We start from the raw sequence: 22107 nt of genomic DNA, 5'->3' as shown, positions 1-22107 counted from the left end.
GAGACGGCGTCCTCTAAGGCTGCAGCAGCAGAGACGGCATCCTCCAAGGCTGCAGCAGCAGAGAAAGTGTCCCGCAAGGTTGTAGCAACACAGACGCTGCAGCAGCAGAGACGGCACCCTCCAAGGCTGCAGCAGCAGAGACAGCATCCACTCGGCCACCCTCCTGGGAAAACTCCTGTTTTTTGTTTTTGGATATAAGAGGGCATCGGAAATCTGCCCTTAAGTGGGGGGCTCTGTAACGATTGTGGTTCTGTTGGTTTTCTCTAAGTTTTCAGTTCCACGTTTATCCATGTTTTTCTTTGTTTTGTAGCTTTATTGGTGTGTTCTGGATTTATTTAAGTTTCTTATTTTTTTTTCCTCCTGTCCTCTGTTGCCCCCTTGTGTTTTCTTTTCCCTTGGCTTCCTCGTCAGCTCTGCTCACACCTGCTCCTTATACGCTTGTTAGTCCTGCCTTTGTTCAGTCAGCCATAAATACACTCCCTGTGCAAAAACACATTTGGCACAGTTTAGTGACATTTATGGATAAATGTGCCAAAATGGCCTCTCCGCCTAAGAAATTTCTCACTAATACCATTCTAAAATAAATATGATTCATCTGATTGAGTCCATATTTGGTATATTTTTACACAACATTTAGATTTAAAAGTCTGTACTACATTTTTGTGCTATAAATAATATTTTGGTAGTGTTTTGCAATGTTTATTTCAAAGAAAATTTTGGTGAGGTTCAAAAAATGCAAAATATTTTGTATTTTGTCCCTAATATTTCAGGCAGGGTCAAAGCTACAATGGTGCTGACACCAGAAAACCATTCTATGACATCTTACCTTTACAGACGTACCAAAAGTTTCTTCTTAAATCTAATAGCTGTGAGGCTATAAGTTATTTACTTTTGTGTGTTTTTGTCAGGCAGAAATTTATTTATACCCCCTTAGGGTGTAAGAGGATAATAAGGGCTCAGGGAAGGAACAGAAAGAGCCTGGAAGGTGAAGGCAATGGTCTTGCCCATGGTCATCTGAGCAGTCCGAGCTATAGCCCCCTCAATGGACATGACTAGAATCTGCTTAGTTTATCATCTGTAGCTGATAAAAAAAAGTTAGACACTTTTTCCTAGTTACTAAATACATATTTAGATAATGTGGTTTATAAATGAATGACAGAATAAATCTGCATCATAAGTAGCAATTAGCAAAATTAATCAGCATAACACGGAAGTTTGTTTGAGTAAAGTTTTAGCTCCATCATGATCAATGAACTATTGTAGTGCATGAATATTAATAAACCTTATTGTTTTTCGCTGGCATCCTTTATATGCTTGGAGAGCGGCACATTTACTTGTTTGAATATTAAAAGACTGTGACACCTCTGGAATGAGTTCAAGAGCAATTAGGATCTTTTAACAACTGTTGCCCTGAAGACTTTAGGTGCACAGACACTCACTCACATGCTGACACTTGTGTATCTTCCACTAAACATCTGTTTAATAACCCCTTCTAGCATTGTCTACTGTTTGCCATATGTTGTGCAACTATTACTTTTATGAATAACAGCAGTCAAAAGCTTGTGCACACCTGCAAAATCAGTGAATCTGAAGCAGCATATCGTGTCCTGCAACATTGTATGCTGATCTGCCATGGTTTTGTATATTAGTGGTTTCCAATTTGCCTAATGTTCCTCAGATATTTGAATCTTGACTTTAAATTGTTACTGAACTGGTTATAGCATAACCAGGAGTTTTCTTCAGCTGATTAGATATTTTGTGTCTGCATATATTTGGGCCATTCTAGCTGTCAGATTTGCATGTAATTTATGGAAAATCTCAATGTTTCCTGATCTTGCTAAGGGTTTAGTTGAGCAAATTGTAGATTTTTGCAAAAAGCTATAAGACTGACATACATTTGTTTCATAATAATCATGTTTTATTTATAAATTTCAATCTCTTAGACACTTTATGCTGAAAATAAGGTATTTCTTTACTTAACCGGCTCCTTACTATTTTTTAAATTTGCAGAACTTAAGAGTGTTTTTTTTCTGCTTTTATTCATCACAATTTTGTTGGGTTGAGATGGCAACATTACGAGGTAACCCACTCCCTTGGATGTGATACATTACCACCCATGAATGAATGGTTGTAGGATGCCATACTGTATTATGACACAGAACTTTTCGTAATATTCAACTTTTCTTTTCCTAACTACCTTCTCCTCTCCTAACAGCTTAAACGGCCAATCATTTGAGAAAACTCTTGCCTTCAGTGTTTGAGTGACTGCCAGTTTCTGGGGTATAAACTACTATAGTTCCTTGACTTAAAACTGCTCTATAGTCAAGGGCTGGTTACTCAGACCCAAGCAGGAAATTTAAATGACAGCAACAATTACAACACTCCCCCATGTCAAAAGTGGAAACCGCAGGTAAATGCGGCTCTGAGACACTAGGTTGCCAACTATCTTCTATAGAATGTGGATGAAACACATGCAAAGGTGTCACAGATCCAGTTGCAAGAGCAAAAAACGTGATGTGCAACAAGTGCAAAGCTGTTCTTATATATTTACAAGAGGGAGAATTGCTTTTGAAGTACCAAACCACACAAGCTAATTATGATATTATATGTTTTAAGTTTTTCTTTCTAAGTTACTCATTTACATAAGGGATAAGTTTCAAATGTGCTACATCCTACGTCCACTGCAGTGGTCATACAGAATATCTTATTTTCTGCTATCTAATTATCTTACAGGGATTGGGGAACCAAAGTGGGAACAATATTTTTTTACCTGGTAGCCAGAAGGATATATATACAGAAAAACTGTGCCTGCAATAATTGTCACCTTTGATTAATCCTGTTGCGGGTTTTCCAGATGTTGCATTTCCTCCACCCTGTATTTTGCACTGTTTGCTCTTAAGGATAAGATGTAAATATACAGGAAGACAATAAAATGCAAAACAATGTTCTTGGTTTTTTGGCTAAAGTAACAAATCAAATACGAATTGCACTTGCTTTGAACATCAGAAGTTTTAATGCAAACTTGTTTGAAAACCTTTTTAATATCAGGATTTAACACATTTTAAGTTGATTCCAGATATTTTTTAGCTTAAATGCATTATAAATGTTTTTTTTTCTTTAAATTATTTCAATTCATTGTTTTTATATAGCGCCAATTTACACGTCATCTAGGGTTGGAAATTAATACGATTTTCATGATTCCGATTCTCTTATCGATTCTGTGAAACATGGTGAGTGCATGGTGAGGTTCGTTCTATTTCTGCCTACCTCGGCGAAAACAGAAGTCCGTGAACAGGAGCTGCCAGCCTCTGAGCAGCCAGGCTACCCATCTCGTCACACTCATCTAAATCGAATGAAGATGGCATCCGTTTAATGAAAAAGAATTACTGTACAATTTCGGTAAATAAACTCATCTCCCCTGATTTAAATAAACGAGCGTCACCTTTCTCTCGCTCCCTGAACTGCGGAGCAACTCAGTAGCATGTTTCGTTACATCCATTGCAACAGCTAGAATCATGTAAGAATTTTAGCTTCCAGTAGTTCTAATTAAACATGCTAGTAATTAAGTGCTGAAAGGCACTCTCGCTTAATAACCTCAAACAGAGGTAGGAAACTGGTTTATTTCAAGAAATGACATATGATTTACTTGGAACCACTTTAAGCACAGCTAGTGATATAAAACTAGCTACTTACCACCAGAGTTGCCTTCCATGCTGGTCGTAACTTTAGCTTCTGTCCGGAAGCATCAAAAGCACGGCATTTGTTAAGATGTATGCCATGTTGTGTGCACAGGTGTTTCTGCATGTTGGAAGTATTTCCTTCCGCAGATTTAATTGCTACCTTGCAATCATTGCAAAGCGCCTTGTTGCCATCTTTCTCTTCCTTAAAATTAAACCAAACTTTCAATCGCTTTGAGCGCTTTTGTTTTGCTTTTCTAGATTTACGCCTGGTGATGTTGTACTTGCTTACTGAATGCCGTGTGCATAACTTGCGCAAAAAAAACATGACGTAAGTCGTGCTGCCTAGAGCTAGGTTCTGGTGTTGCCTGGAATCGTTAAGAGAATCGTTAAGCGAGCTGCCAAATGGTGCCATGGAATTAGAACATACGGAATCCGTTCTGCACAGGAACCGGTTTTCAAAAACCTCAATCAAAGAAGCCAGACAAATTGGTTTAACGTTTTCCGTCTAAGGAAACCAAGGTGACCTCATCCAGTCATTGACTTTACATTTTACTCTTCATGTTCCTATATTTAATAAGGGTGTTCTCTAAAACTATCTACATTTATTTTTTTTTTTTCAAAACCTTTGCCATGGAAAATAGGTTTGTAACCTAAGTTGGATCTTTCTGGTTAAATGAACACACAGAAACAGAAGATACTATTAAGTGGTAAATACTTTTTCTTGTCACTTTATTGATTTTGCTTTATGTTCCCTCCACTTAAACCAGGCGAGCAGCTCCCTCAGCAGAGTTTTCTGTGGATCGGACCCGGCATCTTATGTCCTTCCTCACTATGCTTGGGCCAAGCCCAGACTGGAATGTGGGGCTGTCAGGAGAGGATCTCTGCACCAAGGACTGTGGCTGGGTCCAGAAACTTGTGGCAGACCTCATCCCATGGGACGCAGGCACAGACAGCGGTGTCACATATGAGGTACTAAATCTTACTTTATTTATTATTACATGTTTGTTTGTTTTTTTGTTTGTTTTTACAAAGTTTGATACCTAAAAGATGAACCATACTCCTGTAGTCCCAAACCAGCATCTCAGCTAGATAAATGTGGAGAACTCACAAGATCTATCATCATGACGGTCATTAAAAAATAACAGCAACATAAATCAGAAAAAGAGGCCATTAAGTCAAAAGATGAGGCATGTAGGTACATTAGCGACAGATTACTGGAAATGTTTCCATGCCGCACTGCCATCACAGAAATACATGAATTATAAGAAATGTTAGGATCTTTTCATCCAGTTCAGGGTTGTTTTGGGGTCAGCAAAAAAAAAAAAAATCAGAGCTTTCACCTGACATATTGTTTGTGTATAATTGACTTAAAGAGACCCCTTAAATAACTTTTCTTCAGCAGTTTAGTTCATTATCTTGTGAAGACATTTGTTCTTGCACATCTTTCTGGAGAGATCACAGCTTTACAGTGATGTACAGCTTTAGAATGGACCATTGCAACACTTTCTTCTTCTTTTCTTTTTCCTAACCAGTGTGTTGCAGATTGACTGTTGTTTTTGAGATCATGATGCTGTTTATAACCCAATTAGAAACAAGCATTGGCTCTTAGACAATTGGCCTTCATTTTAACTTCACAGTGCTTTGGCTTTTGGAGAGTTTATGTTAAAGATAATGACTGCAGAGCAAGCCAATATCATCACCACTTCATTGTTGTGCTTGGTAGTTTGTAAAAAGGTGTTTATGAAGATTTGCTCTAGTTTATTTTAAATGTGGTACTGTTACTCAAAGCCAGATGGGCTCAAAACAAACTATAACTTTTCTTTAGTTTGACTGAGATCAAGCTCAACAATTGATGTTTTTTAAAGTTTCAGATAAAACTCCTTTTTTTTTTTTTTTACATAATTTCTTAGAAGATAGGGGCAAAGTTACTGATACTCCTCCTCCTAGAAAGACCGGCAGGTATCCTAAATGTTTTCCTGTTGTAAAAAGATCTTTATCACTTATATACTATATTTATATACTCTCTTATATACTACAAATAATTTAGATTTCTGAGGCACAAGACTGCTTCTCTAAAGTCAGTTATGTTTTCTGTCTGTCCTGACATTGTGCTAACAGACAGCTGAGTACTGTATTAATAGGTTCAATTAATATTCTTCCATAGTATGCCAACATTTATGGAGCGAGGGGTAACAACTCCTCTGGTGGAAGCCCAGGGCACCATCCCAGTCTGCCAGTTCAGGGGCACTCCTGCCAGGCCTGAGTGTTTGTCAGCAGCCTGCTTGGCCTCACAGAACCTGTATGGAGCTTTAGAAGCCCCACAAGTCAACCAAGCTCTGTAGGACTCCTTCAGTTTGAAGGCAGCCTGATTGAAACAATGGGATTTAGAGTTAGGGTCTGTCTGGTTAATCAACATTTACACATACTAATCTCCACAGTCTCATATGTGTTGATTGTCTCCCCCTAGTGGTTTGGAGCACGTCTGTGATGCACAGCTAGTTTGCAGCTTTTCTTAACATTGTTTCTACACTAGAAACAATGAGCTTCATTGCACTTCATTGCACATGCTTTGTGTTTGTGTGGTACCACACATATTTGCAGTGCATATTTGCATATTTGCAGTCCGTTTTTCATCAAGCTTTTCCCTGCTTGGGTCTTGCGGGGTGCTTGATCCTATCTTCAGCTGTCTATGGGCAAGAGGTGGGGTACACCCTGGACAGGTCACCAGTCTGTCGTAGAGTAACACAGAGACATACAGGACAAACAACCTTTCATGCACACACTCACGTCTAAAGAGAATTTAGAGAGGCCAATTAACCTAAGTCATGTTTTCGGAGTACCTGGAGAGAACCTGTGCATGCTCGGGGAGAACATACAAACTCCATGCAGAAAGACCTCCGGCCAGGAATTTAACCTGGAACCTTCTTGCTGCAAGGCAGCAGTGCTACCCACTGCCCCGCTGTGCAATCAAGCAACAACAAGCAGTATATCTAAATCAGCCTTTATGTTTATAAAATGCAGCATCAGAGTGTTTTTCAGTTTCACTTTCTGTGAAAAACTTTACAGCCCTGAAATAAAAGGGGCTCATCCATATTCACCAACTGTTTTGAGACTAGAGCAATTTATTTATAGTTTGCACTCATGAATACGCATAGCGCCTATCCTGCAGAGGGGAGATGGTAAATACTTTTCAAAAACTTCCCTCACATAAAACCAGGTGTTGTTGTTATTAAAGACAGAGTGTTTCTTGAGTGTTGGGGGCTTCATGAGCAAATTCATTCTTCTTTTATGCAAGCATTAACGCTCACATCATGGTTGCATTTTTGTGAATATCATTATTTAAAAGTAAAAACAAAAAAGTGGGGCTTTATTTACGCTCTTGTTTAAGATGAATGTGATTTGAGGGACTTTTCCAAGTAACTCTCTTGTCTGTTGTAGTTTTCATCTTTTTTGACAGTGTTCTAAGTTTGACTGCCTTCCTAAATCTAGTTTTTTACAAGGCAAAAAAGTGACTAATTATCCTTGATAATGATACACTATTTTGCTAGTCTTATTACTATATAGTGCATGTGTCATAGAACAGAACAGATGGACTGAGTATTCAAGATCCAGTCAGTAGGAAAGTAAACGTTTATTCAAATAAACAGACAGAAAAGGCACATAGGTGGGTTGCTGTTGAACTACAGACTGAAGCGGATGTGGGAGGGGGGCGGGTCAATCACTGACACTCTTGTTTAACAGTTCAGTCCATCATCTCAATTATAGGCTGGATCAGCCAATGCACTACTAACGAGATGCGGCCCTTAGCTGCCCAGAGTTTCCCCGATGCTGCAGCCCTGGAGAACAGGCAGTAGGCCGATCCAGGTCAGGGGAAAACAGATCCGTTACTATCCAAACAGGAACGGAGGGATCCAGGCTTCCAGGAATCCTCAGAGCATGAAGGCAGGTTCAGAGTTCCACGAGTCCAGAAGCGTGCTCAGAGAGACAGGCACAGATGCAGACAGGCAGGATCACGTGCAGACAGGCAGGCTCAGGGTCATGATCGGTTTTACGAATCTGACCCATATGCAGAGAAACCACTCAGAGGGCACGGTAAAAGTTTAACAGGTTTATTGTGGAAGTCAACAGGAGTAGGATCTGGTACTCAGTGAGCTGGTGAAACGGAACTGGAAGTGAGAAGGGAAGTTCAGAAGTCAGTTCAGGGTCTGTGGGAATCTTGGATGGTCTTAGATAATGCAGGAATGGGACTCAGGTTTGAGGGAGGCCTGGTTAGTCCTTGAATCCAGTCTCTGTGAGGTATCCAGTGAAAAGAGCACACGTTGGAGGGCGCACAGGTAGACAGGCGTTGGACCCGGAAGAGTAATGGAGCGGACTGTCACTCAGATTTCCGATGGGAACTTAAACGGAACATGTGGAGGTTTTCCCCTGCTCAGTGTAAACTCGGTATTTCCTTCCAGAGGGGAGAAGGTCCAGGTATCCAGTAACACAGGAAAGCTTCCTGCCGGAGAGCAAAGACAAGAACTGGTTAGACTCAGAGAAACAAAGCTAGGTTATACTAAACTAATCTCAGCTTGACTAGAGAACCCAAAACTGGCAAACAGTCGAGGTAGTGACAGCCCACTGCTAAAATACTCCTCCAGATAATGGTCCAATGAGCCGCAGGTGTGCAGCAAGGGATGGCGAGGACAGGGCACCTCCTGGTGGTGGAAAAAGGAAACACACAAACTGGATTTCTAACACTCAGTGGTTGAGGGAACAGAGACAATAGGTGGTACCAGGATTTCTGCAGGACTTTAAACTGGTTTTTATCCTAGGAGCCAGGCTTACGGGAATAAAACCGACCTTCCCCGCATTCTGAGCCAAATCCCTGATTCCCCGTAGAGAAGGGCCAGTACAGGACCAGAAGACAAGACAAACACTAAACCTCTCAATCCACTGGCAGTCGGGAATGAAGACATGAACCTTAGAAATAAACCAAACAACAAACAGGAAGCAAAATATGATCTGGACCCAATAGCTGAACTGAGCTCAATATAAAGCAGAATGTCCAGGTGGATGGGATCAGAGATGATTAGAGACCAGGCAGAATTAATTAAGCAGGTGGTCAAAGACATGAATAATTAAGGTCAGCTATCAGGGCAGATCATGACAGCATGAAGTGCATACTGTCAAAAATCTATCTTCTCTAAATTTCTGTGAAGGAACTACTCCACAATTTTAACCTTAGTACATATTACACACCACCATTGTCATTATGTTAACACTTGTTTTAGCAAAAAAATACACTTCAAGGATCATGATTACCTGACCCAGTATTAAACTGATGAAACATATACCACTGCTAACTCCCTCAGTGTTTACCTAGAAAACAGGCAACTGGAGACAGCACTGTTAAGCTGTCTACAATAGCAGTTACAGCAGACTATACCGCTTAGGGAAGATCCTTTAGCTGCATCACCACGCAACATATCTTCAATAAGTCTGCTGTACCATCTGCTGGGGTAACAACATCAGAGCAAAAACTTAAAAAAGCTCAACAAGATAGTAAAGTTTTGGGAGCTCTTCTAGAACTGGAGATGGTTTCCCAAAGAACCCTTTTATAAAAAGAAGAACACCATGGAAAACCCCGCTAGTCTTTACTAGACTGAAATATGTGTTTAATGTAATTTTTCTTCTTTGCAATAAGTAGTATTGTCAAACTGGCATTATTTAATAGGTTTGAATATATTACAATCTTGCTAATGTTTTCAATATAACAAATATTGATGGCTGTTCATAAACTTCAATTTAGTGTTAGACCAACCTGTTGCATTTCCCTGTTTATCACTCTTCTTCCCCTCTTTCTCTCCATCTCCATACTTGCAACGGATGATATGAACCTTGATAAATATGGCAGGCTTAATACATTCTGGTCAGTATCAGAATGATGGCATACCTTATGAAATGCAGTATGGTTATAAATATATAAAAGCCATACCGCATACAAAATCAAATGAAATCTGGTTTCAAAACTAAAGCAGTAAAACCACATATAAAAAAAATATGAATTTTTTATTAAAATTATACCTACACCAGAGATGACCAACTTTCTGTTTAATATATATATATGATTAAATCCTCCTTAACTTTATAAAATTAAGTTAAATAACAAAATAAAATATCTCTCTGTAGACCTCTCAGGAGTAATTAGAAAGACTTTATTGTTATAATGTCTTCAACAAGTGTGAATAGTTCAAAAATAAGATAATGAAAAAGTAGGAATTTAGAATGAAATAGATATTTTAATTACATAAATGCTATTTCTGTATCAGAAATAGCCACATACACTCACTCCATGGGCCTCCTCACTTTTTGCACCATAGAATTTTATAATGCATTAATAAATGAAATTTATAAATGATAATAAATGAAAGTGGGGAAATTTTGAATGGCTACTACTGTTCCAGCTCCAATCAAAACTAGTAGGGCCAGCAGAGAAATCTGAAAAACGGTAAATTATGCAGAAGAAGAAGATAAAGACGAACCAGCAACAGAACAAATTTAACGAAAAACAAAACAGTAGAGATGATGACAGATGAACCTATCTGTAGACGTTTACAGGCCGAAAATATAGAACAATGAGGAAAACTGTAAATATAAACTAACAGATAAATAAATTGCTACCTACACTGGAAGAGGAACAATGAAATCCAATGTTTGTTAACTATAACAAAGAAATATGATCTCTTATGCAGGAGTTGTTTTAGATTACTGTACCTAAGCTTGATGTAAACATAATCAGTTATTCCTGAACCGTCCACTCAGTCGACAAAAGGATCAGGTGATGGTCTTGTTTGTCATGATTTGAGGTGATGGGTTCTTCCATTTGTGTTCATTTGTTTGTGTGTTTATTATCTTCTAACATTCCTTTCCATCTTTTTCTGTGGCTTTTGCTAATTGAGTTTTTCCTTCCAGTTCACTTTTTTTCCAATGATAGTTTTTAGGGATTTTTTTTCATGTTTGGGCTTTTATTTGCATTTAGCCTTCTAGTTTATTCTTAGGGTCCTTTAACTTATTATTAACTTGTTATTATTATTATTATTCCCCGTGGAATAATCCTCTTTCCATGTCTCTCTTTCTGCTCATGCTTTATATCCTGATCTCCTTAAGACAAGCTGTAAATTTTTTTTTTTTTTTTTTAATTACCCTGCTGCTCCATTCCTTCCTGCCTGCATTGTGGGTCCCATTTTATCCTTTTTTGTGCAGAAGTGGATTTTAATTCTTTTATTTAAGATTATTACACTGTATTTAACAGATCATTGACATTTTTCCTTTGGGCTCTTTCAGTCACCAAACAAGCCCACCGTTCCTCAGGAGAAAATTCGACCTTTGACCAGCCTGGATCATTCTCAAAGCCCGTTCTATGACCCAGAAGGTGGGGCCATTACTCCTGTTGCTCGGGTAGTTGTGGAACGTATTGCAAGGAAGGTAAAGTATTCACTGTTTTTATTGTGTCACCATATTGATGACATAGAAATTATTGACAATAATGATTTTAATGTGTGTATACATTTCTACACACACTACTGGCATTTATCTGGTACAATTATGAACGATACAATATAAAATGTAGCTAATTGGCTTCCCCCCAGAAAACTGGCTACACTTGAAGGTAGGCTTCACCAGGGTAAGCCACTGGCAGCCCATCATGTTTTAGTTTAAAACATGTTTAAAATCTTTAAAGTCGTAGGGAAGCGGCTGTTCCAACCGTTGCATTTCCAAATTCTCCCGAATGGTAAACAACTTTACACGAGTGAATAAAATGAATGTGATTGGTCGATTATCAAGGGGGCGGGATTGATGTGGCGGCAGGTTCGCAAGCAAGTTTGGTGGTGTCTGGTTTTTCGGAAGAATCTTGCTAGCAACTTAGTGCTAGTAGGTTCCCAATGGGAAATTACATTGGGACCGAGTAGCACTTAGCAACAACACTGTCAAGGAATGCTATGGACAGCAGAAACATGCAAGAGGAGGAGAGTTTGATGTCAGAGGTCGTGGATGAGTCTCCTCCATCATACATTTTTTATTTAGAGGAGGAAAGCTGGGACAAAGTTGTTGTGGAAGAGGACGCCAGGGCGGCAGAAGCTTGGTTTGGTGTAGAAGGCTTACAGCCATACATGTTTTTCGCAACGCTGCCAGTTCTGTTAGCTCTACGCCTGCTGAAGACACAGACGTCTATCCCAGTGAACACTGGGACGCAACTCAATGGGAAAGAAACTATTCTTATTTCAACTGTTGCGTATATTGGCTGCTTCATACGAATCACAGTGCTATGACCGAAAAAATTAGATTGACAGATGACCGTTGATTTATGATTGGCCGAATTTAGGTGTACAGGCTGACACATAACTAACCGGCCTGCATTAAAATAACAAAACAAAAAAACACCACAGATTTTAAGACAGAAATTTTCTAACTTTTGGGACAATTTTGTCTGATAAAGAGTACATTTATATACATGCTTAAGTCAGAATGATTTGACATTTAAATATGATTTCCCTACGACTTTAAAAAACAAGTACTCAATTCTGTGTTTTTGTATTATATAATATTAGAAATAAGATATATTAGATATTATTGATAACACAACACCAACACTTTTTTGTTGGATCTAATTTTTTTTGTTCTGGTCTTCACATGAATGTCTCAAATTGTGGCCCTGAAAATGTCCTGCATGCACAGAGAAACAACAAGTCATGTCAAACCACGCTGGGAGCAGAAGTGAATCGCATGTGAAGATGATCAATAACAAGACATGTCAGAAGTCAGTGTTTACGGATGGATTTAAAGCTATTAAGCAGTGGAAGCAGCCAGATGATACAGCAGACAATGTGGAAAAGGAGAGTGAGGAGAAGGAGAGCTCAAATGCAAACTAAAAAATATTTGGTTAAAAATAACCCAATTTGAGTAGTTCATAACCCTGCCAATGTAATTGACCCCAACAATTTGGTTTAGTTTTCTTAAAATAACAAATGGATTGTTTGTATAATCTAAAAATAATTATATCTTACTGTAATTACGATAATGATTTCAATATATAACAACTGTTATTAATATTGCAATTTTAATTAGACATTATTTTGTTGATGAAATATACTCTCAACCCAATAAAGTTGCAATACATATTTATTAGAATACAAAATTATCAGAACCAACAAATATTTAACAATAAATAAACATACAAAATTTCCATGAAATTGTCATGTAGGCTTACTGTTATTCAAAAACATTTTGAAGCACAGATCAACAGCAGCAAGAACCGTCTCATCTTCACTAGCCTTGCTCGAGATTACAACGTGGCTTGAGAGCAAAGAAATCTATTTTCAAGCAGCACCATAAATGGACGACACCTGGAGGACTCTCCTTTCTTCAACTACTCCACCATATTAGTTCCAACCTATTAGGAGAAAAAAGAAAAAAAAAAAAAAGCAGCAAGTTAAAAAGGCCAACCAAGCTGCGACTTGTTGCTTTGGCAACAGTAGTCCACTCAGCAGTTTCTAGTAAAAACCCATGGATAGCAAACAAGTTGGCGAGGTATGCAGAATTCATCATAAAGTCAAATTGTAAAGCTTTGTGTTGTAATTATTACTTTCATTTCTAAATTGGTGCAAGAAACACACATAGCCCAAATGTCAGGTTGGTATTATTTTCTGTCTTTGTCCATTTCAAAGGTTTTTCTAAAGGTAAAAAAAAAAAACAAAGACTAAATGATATCTTTGTCTCAGGTTTCCAGCATGTAAGCACATTGTCCCTTTGTGCACAGGGGGAGCAGTGTAATGTGGTTCCAGACACCATTGATGACATAGTGGCGGACATTGGACAGGAGGAGAAGGTGGAAGGTAAAATAAAACACACAAACAGAAACTCTCTTTATTACAGCTAATTAGAAAAGAAGCCTAACAACATTTAAAACGCTGAAGCTCACATATCCAGGAGGCTCTGTTGGAATAAGGCAAACTGTGCTCATTACAGACACAGCTTGTTTCAGATGAAGCTTGGGCAGCTGGGATGAAACAATGACTTATGGATCCAGCAGATCTTTAGCTTTAACCTGCAGTAAAGCTAAAGCTCCTACGTTTGCGGAGCCTCACCTTTGGGTTCAACATCCTCTCCGTTTCAAATACAGCTGCTTGTTACATTTGGTCCAACCCAAATGCTCTGACTCTCTAAAATGATCCACCAGAAAACCTGAATAGAAGACCATGAAATTTGTCTCTTGAACTTTTCTAACCTTTGTCAGATTTTATGACAAACCAACAGAATGGAATGTGTTATTTTTCAAAGCAGGAAAAAGGATAATGTTTTTATTGACATTTCTAGAGTAATGACTGTACTTCTTAGACAACAAAAGTTAACAAAAGAGATTTTTCAGATCAGGTCATACACTACAGATTATAAAAGAACATCCAACGACATCTTAGCAGCAATTTTTACTTCATCATCCGACCTTATAAACAGTGTTGAAAAACCAGAAACCTATCAAGCCATTCCAACTCAATTGACCAAGTGTGGAGAGCAGTATTGTTCTTGTAGCACACAAAGAATCCATGGTAACTCTAGAAAGGCTAGAGAAAGCTATGAATGCTAAGAGAGATAATTCCAACTATGATATTCCACAAATTTCACATTAATGGATAAGTGGGAAAAGAAAGATTTTTTACATGGTGGCCAAGGGATGCAACTTCTATAGGTCCTGCAAACCCAAAAATAGACTAGCAAACAATAAAACGAGTCCCACTCACAGACTCCAAAGGAAAAATGGACGAAAGCCACTGAAAGTCCAGAAAAGCTGCATACCGGGGGGGGATCATAATCTCATCTGGTGTCTAACCCCTTAGTAAGGGCATAAAGCTGAGGTCACAGATTGACTCCCGCTGAGATTAACAAGTAGAAGCAGCTGATGAGGTGGATCTGATTGTTTGTTTGAAGGAGTGAGGAGTGCAACAGTTTTTTCACACACATCACTTAACTTTATATTTGAATTTTTGTAAGTCAACTCTGAGAATATTTCTGTTATTTTTTATTAGTAAAGAAAGCACCCTTATTTTGAAACAAGAAAATTCTCCACGAGTGTCGAAAAACCTCCTCCTAAGACTACTCTGGCAATTTTTGATTTTTTTGGAAACTTTTTTGATGCAAGAGTAGCCGCAACAAGTGAAAAAACTTCACTGATGACTTGAAGAAGAGCCTAAAGTCTGGAGCTGCCAGCCGATCACGCTCTGATTGCGCAAAGAAAGCAGCCAGCGGGCCGTGAGTACAATCAGCTGACTGAGTTTATGAATGAAGGCGCCGCTGCGCTACAAAGAATGATCAATAACTACAGAAAGCAAAGCTGTTGATTTCAAAGAAGGATGCTTATTGATGAACTTATTTGAAAGTGAAAAGATCGGTGTGGTCATTAACAATGTTGGACCCTAAATCCACGCCTGCGTCTGAGAACATGTTAAAAGAGCGCGTCCTTTCGCGCAGAGGCAGATTGGGAGCCTGCACTAGAAAGATTAATGAAATAAAGGCTTTGATGACGGATGCAGGAAATATTGATGAAGTCAATGATTTAGTACAAGCATTTAAGGAAGCCGTGGATGAGTTTAAAAATGCTCATAGGTTGGTTCAAGAGCTCTTATCAGAGGACGAAAGGGAAAATGATTATAATGACTGGTTTGAGCCTCGAATAACTAACTTAAACTATTTATTGAAAGATGTCGAAACATGGAAAAAAGACATTGTACAATCAACAATCAAACCATCAGACAGCATATCTAATGTTTCAAAGAAATCAAAGTCATCTTCTTCCACATCAAGATCTTCCTCAGTCTCTTCAGAGTTAAAAAAGGCCAAAGCAGAACAGGCTGCTGCACTGGCACGAGTAGATGCCTTAAAACAAAAACATGCTTTACAAATGGAGGAAGCAAAATTAAAGTTAAAGATGGAGCAAATTGAGCTAGAAGCTGATCTTGCAGCATCAAATGCTAAAATAAAGACCTTGCAAAGTGATGAGGTGGACCAGGAACCGTCTTTAGGTGACGGCATGAATGAATATTATAGCTCTCATCAAGAACCACATTCGATAGAGGGTAATGTGGAATTTATGCATTTAGGTGCTATACCAAAGACTCCACTTCAACGGACCATTTTGGAGAGATGTAAATCGTCTCCCAGTAGATTAAGGACAGCAGAGAATAAACCCCAAAATAAGAATCCCACTGAAAGTGAAACTGAAGCTGCAATTTATGATCATAACACATCTGAAACTGCACAAGATTACCCAGAGGTACCCAGAACCGGCTAAATTTGAAAGGACGCAAAACAGAGATACTTCTGCGAACAATGGGACAGGAAAAGTCTGCAGGAACCTACGAAGTTAGAGGAATAGAGGTGGGAGATTTGGATGGCTGCACATACTTGGACCTGCCGAAAGTTTACACACAGGATAAAATACCTGTCTCAAAAGAAAACATCATCACACAAGCTGACCTGGAGATGTGGCCTCATCTCAGGAGTGTCCCTTTAAAGAAAATCGAGGCAGACATTGAACTCCTCATTGGAACTGATGTTCCTCGAGCATTAGAGCCATGGAAAATAATAAACAGCCATGATAATGGACCCTATGCAGTGGAAACGGTACTTGGATGGGTGGTAACTGGACCACTTGGTGTTGATAGTACCACAGAATATGATGGGCCTATTGCAGTGTCCAGTAACAGAATTTCTGTTACTGAATTGAAGGATAGGCTCATCAGACAATATAACCAGGATTTCTCTGAGAACCTGTATGAAGAGAAAAATGAGATGTCTGTTGAGGATAAGCGTTTTATGGAGATTGCTTCTGGCTCATTGTATATGAAAGATGGACACTACCACCTACCACTTCCTTTTAGAAATAAAGATAAAGTTATGCCTGATACCTATAAAATGGTTAAGGAACGCACACTGCACCTTATGAAAAAATTTAAGAAGGATAAGTTGTACACAGAAGAATACACATCCTTCATGGAGGACATTTTGAAAAAGGGCTATGCAGAAAAGGTTCCATTTGAGCAGCTTTGCAGGAAGGATGGACATGTCTGGTACATTCCACATCATGGTGTTTACCATAAGCGAAAGCACAAACTGAGGGTGGTGTTTGACTGTACATCCTCATTTCAAGAAACCTCTCTGAACAAGGAGCTCCTCCAAGGCCCTGATTTAACAAACACCCTTATTGGGGTATTGTTAAGGGTTTCGCCAAGAACCCATTGCAGTAATGGCAGACATTGAAGCAATGTTTTATCAAGTCTTTGTTGATGAAAATGACAGAGATTTGCTGAGGTTTCTGTGGTGGCCAGAAGGTAACATTAACAAACCTCTTGAGGTTTACAGGATGAAAGTTCACCTCTTTGGCTCTGTATCATCCCCAAGCATTGCTAATTTTGCTCTGCGTCAAACTGCTGCTGACAACCAGAAAGATTATTCTGATGAAATTATCAAAACCATTAAAAGTAACTTTTATGTAGATGATTGCCTCCGATCAGTGGCAACAGTGAACCAGGCAATGAAGCTTGTCACAGATCTCACCAAAATCTGCAGTGAGGGAGGTTTTACATTAACAAAATGGGTCAGCAACAGCAATGAAGTGCTGGCAAGCATCCCTGAACATCACAGAGCTGGAGCATTCAAGGAACTAGATCTGGATAAAGAAAAGCTGAAAGAACAAATAACAGTTGAGTCTGCACTTGGACTCCACTGGAATACTCTCAGTGATACCTTCAGCTTTAAAGTCACCATCAGGAGTCAACCTGCTACCAGAAGAGGTATACTCTCCACAGTCAGTTCAGTATACGACCCATTAGGATTTCTTTCTCCTTTCATCTTGAAAGCCAAACAGTTACTTCAGGAACTCTGCAAATCCAAGTATGGGTGGGATCATGTCATTCCCCAGGAATTTGCAAAGCCTTGGCAAAGATGGCTCAAGGAGTTAAATCTGCTACATGACTTTCAAGTTGCAAGGTGCATGAAGCCTGAAAACTTTGATCCCGTGGAAACTGCTGAACTGCATCACTTTTGTGATGCAAGTGAGTCAGGCTATGGTACAGTAAGCTACCTCAGATTAACAAATCACCAAGGTCAAATCCATATCTGCTTTATATTTGGAAAAGCTAGAGTGGCACCTCTAAAGCAGATGACCATACCCAGACTGGAACTAACAGCAGCAACATTGGCTGTTAAGGTGGATCGAATGCAATAGAAGGAGCTGCATTTACCACTTTCTGATTCAACTTTCTGGACAGATAGTACCTCTGTCTTGAAATATACCGTATTTTCACGACCATAAGGCGCACCGGACTAAAAGGCGCACTCTCAGTTATGTGTCCCATTTCTGTATTTAACACACACATAAGGCGCACCGGACTATAGGGCGCGTTTTTTATATACAGGTACATGTCCTCTACTACCTTTAAATACCTCTACTGCGTATTTAAAAATACAGCGGGGGCAAAACTGAGTATGACTGAGCTTTATTCATGTATTTATTACAAAGTATTAATCAAACCTGGCAGCTGGCCGTGAGACAGAGACATTGCAGATGACACAGCGCTGTGATCACTCCTAAATTAACTTAAAATCCTGAAACCTGCCGACAGAATATGTTCGCTTTTATTACCGGTATCCTGGTGCCTGCAGTTTAAATTATTTAGATGAAAAACACCTGCCAGCAGCCGCGGTGAACCCCAGGCTGCCCAGCCTACAGGCTGCTGATGAAGAGATTTCTGCTGTCAGCGCACCGCTGGTATGTGGGGGTCTGAGCGCCTCCGACAGAAATAGATAATCTGGATGAACTGACTGCAATTATTAAGTTTTCAGGTGGACTTTCTCACTTAAAAACATATTAAAACTACTTTATTCCCACTGATCACAGCAAATATAGCTGCAAGATTTAGATTATTTAGATGAAAAAACACCTGCCAGCCACCGCGATGAAGAGGAGGAGACGCGCCGGGGATGCTGTTGAATTAAGTTTTCAGGGAGAAAAATACAGCGGGAGCAAAACTGAGTATGATTGTGCTTTATTCATGTATTTATTACAAAGTATTAATCAAACCCATCAAAGTCATCATCCTCTGTTTCTGAATTAAACAGCTGCGCTAAATCAGACATGCCAGTTTCCCCATCTGCGCTGTCAGAGTCACTTTCCGTGCAGCGCAGCTCCTCAGAAATAATGCCGGCTTTTGCGAAAGCTTGAACAACAGAGCCAGCAGACACGTTAGTCCAAGCATCTACAATCCATCCGCAAACTGTGGCGTAATCTGCCCGGCGCTGCCTTCTTATCCTGAAACTGTGGTCTCCGTCGGTCATCCATCGCTCCCACGCCGCTTGCAGCCTTACTGTGAACGGCTGCTTCACACCGATGTCGAGCGGTTGAAGTTCCTTTGTCAGACCCCCCGGGATAACGGCGAGCACAGCGTTCATTTCATTCACCTTTTTTTCACATCGGCTGTGAGATGGGCACGCAGCGATGGTGATGCGTGGAAAAAACCACCTAGTCTTCTCACATACACCTGCCTCAGCCACACATCCACCCAGCCTTTTCATTTGCGTTAATATCATATGTCATCAGAGCGCTGTCTGTCTCGCTGGCAGCTCCCAGATCAGCTTCTCTGATTGGTTGATGCGGCGCGTCCAGCAGCAAAACCTCCATTTTTCCATCTCGAGCAGCAGAAGCGCGGCGCTTCAGATGCTTAAACGCTCCCGACGTGCTGCACCAAAACGCGCTGCGGGACCTTTTGCTGCACCTATATGCGCGTCAACCATTGACTTTGCATGTAAACTCGCTGCTTCTGCTGCACCTGCTGGGTCCGGTTCACACCGATGTTGAGCAGCGTTAATTTGTTTCCCCATGTTTTTCACATCAGCTGTGAGATGGGCACGCATGGAGTTACATATTAACAGCGATGGTGAGGGGTGGAAAAAAAACACCTGGTCTCCTTACATTCAGCCACTCTTTCATCATCTCCTCAATGAGGTGGTCTCAAAAGTCGCAGTTACAACACACATAAGGCGCACCGCACCATAGGGCGCACCGCACATTTTGAGGGGAAAAAAAGACGTTTAAGTGCGCCTTATAGTCGTGAAAATACGGTATTCACAATCAAACTAAAAGATTTCACACTTCTGTATCCAACAGGATTGCTGTAATCCATGACTTCTCCCACATATATGTGTTATAGGATTTCCTAAAAGCGCGTTCACGAGTCTACGGAAACCGCAGCAGACCAAACCAGATGAAAGTGCGCATTCAGCGTCTGCTCTGCCGATAATGCAAGCGTAGAAGAAGAAATGTGCTGTTTACCTGTGCAAAGAAAGAAACAACGAAAGAAAAATGTCTGAGGACTTCAGTGTTGAGGAAGAGCATGAGTTCTTTGCCGAGCTGAATGCGCACTTTCATCTGGTTTGGTCTGCCGCGGTTTCCGTAGACTCGTGAACGCGCTTTCAGGAAATCCTATACACTACTGTTTATGCTCTAAAAACATTCTAAATGACTTCGTTTCGAGTAAATTATGGACGCTACCCACTCAGGACACTTGGAATACATTGGACGAGCAGTATGGAGGAATATTGACACGTTTTTTGTGGACTTTTATGGACCTTTCTGCCTCGGGCGACATAGACCTCCATTATTTGAATGTCAGCAGACAGCAAGAAGCCTCCCAGATCTCCAGATGCATTTGAGATATCAAAAAAGTACTCCAGAGTGTTGTTCAGCATGGGGGTGAGTAGAAAATGAAGGCTAATCATGTTTTGGGTGTACTATTCCTTTAACTTACGTTTTGTTGTTGTTTTTTTGTGTAATAAAATTCTGTGCAATATGTTAATCTCATGAGCAAAAGTAGAACTGCATTTGCCTCTAACATTTCTATGAAACATGGTAATGGCAGCATCATGCTGCGGGGATACTTTTAAAGAAAGGGATTTCATTTGCAGGACACTGTTTCATAATCAGAAGAACAGTTGTCTCAGAATTGGAAAGTTGTAAGTTTGTTTGAATTTAATAATCTGCCAAAAGTTGATGTCGCACTGACAAGGCACCCCAAAGTTATTCTGATTGGTCTATAATCCTGCCTGACTGTATTCCCTTTCAGTGGTTGGTACAAAAACCTAGCACTGAGTAATACACCGAGCTTGAGTCACCTTAACATTTTACAATGAGTTCTCAGTTATAATAACTTTGTTTGAATTTGTTGCAAAAAGTTAAATTAAATTTAGTTGCATTTTTTTATTTTACAAAAAGGAAAAGGTTCAAATGGTGCACATATTTTGTAAGCCGTGTTATTTATTTTTCAGTCATTTATAAAGTGTGAATTTCTGAGTCATCTTGAGACATTTTCAAAAAGCAAGCTGGTTTCATCTTTTATCAAACTTTATCAAATCAAAACAGTATTTAAGGCAGTTTTATTCATCCCAGTCCTACAGTATGGTCAGAAGCTTGTGAAACACATTTAATGTTGTCCTAGAAATAAGCAAACATTCAACATAGAATGCATCCATCATCATCCTTGTCCATCCATCATCATCCCTTGTAAACAATTTATATTTGTATGCATTCAGTTCTCTTTTAATGTGTAATCTACTCCAATTTAAATAGTAAAATATTTATATTCAACATCAGTTTGGTGGGAGCACCTGAAAGTCAATTTTATAGATTATTTTCACACTAGAGCTGATTCTTAATAGATATTTGCATTTTTATTTTATTTTTTTAGATATCACTTAATTTAATCAAAGTACTATTTTTTTCCTTCCTTGCATCATAACATTAATACCTATTTTTGCATTAAATTACTTTATCTTTGTCTTAAGAAATCTTGACTTTCTGGCTGTCTAATAAATGTCTTCTGTAGTGATTGTCCCCCCGGCCTCCTGCTTCCAGACTCCTTTTTCCTTTCTCTGTCCCTCCACCTGTCCAGCATTGCTTTCTTGTTTCTATGTGAGCTGACACCAAAGAGGAAATGTTCCATTCAAGCTGCTCCCTCTGCTCTGCCCAGACCCTTAATGCTTTCACCTACAGATCCACCCATCTCTCACTTTACCTCTTCAGCTCCTTTCTTCTTTCATTTTCCTCTGTCATTATGTGCTGTCCTGAAGCACTGGGTCCATTTGGGTTTGTCCTCCAGGTTCAGTGCTATAGTCTCTCTCACCTCTTCCTCCCAATTTCCCAGGAGAAAAAAAATAATTGAAGCCCATACCTCTGCTACTTCTCATCCTTCTGCTTCCTCTCATAATTGGATGAGACGTTCACAAATCAGACTCCTTTCTTAGGGTCAGCCTGAATCCCTCTGCAGCTTCTTTTCTTGCTTGGATTTAATTTAGTGGACTCTGGTGGACTGATACGTGCTCTAATCACATTTGGATTCAG

General features: G+C 39.6%; 1 protein-coding gene across 1 annotated transcript in view; it reads left to right on the top strand.

Annotated features, from left to right (window-relative positions):
• spon1b (spondin 1b) overlaps positions 1-22107 on the top strand; it is a 159459-nt gene that overhangs the window by 115953 nt on the left and 21399 nt on the right. Inside the window, exons 8-10 of the mRNA XM_038308714.1 lie at positions 4448-4649; positions 11007-11147; positions 13480-13555. Of these exons, the coding sequence (XP_038164642.1) occupies positions 4448-4649; positions 11007-11147; positions 13480-13555 (419 nt within the window). The remainder of the gene's footprint in view (positions 1-4447; positions 4650-11006; positions 11148-13479; positions 13556-22107) is intronic.

Source organism: Cyprinodon tularosa, unplaced genomic scaffold, assembly GCF_016077235.1.
Source record: "Cyprinodon tularosa strain WSP-4 unplaced genomic scaffold, ASM1607723v1 ctg644, whole genome shotgun sequence".
NCBI classification, from domain to species: Eukaryota; Metazoa; Chordata; class Actinopteri; order Cyprinodontiformes; family Cyprinodontidae; genus Cyprinodon; species Cyprinodon tularosa.
The sequence above is the reverse complement of the archived record's forward strand: the minus strand, read 5'-3'. Positions and strand labels throughout refer to the sequence as shown.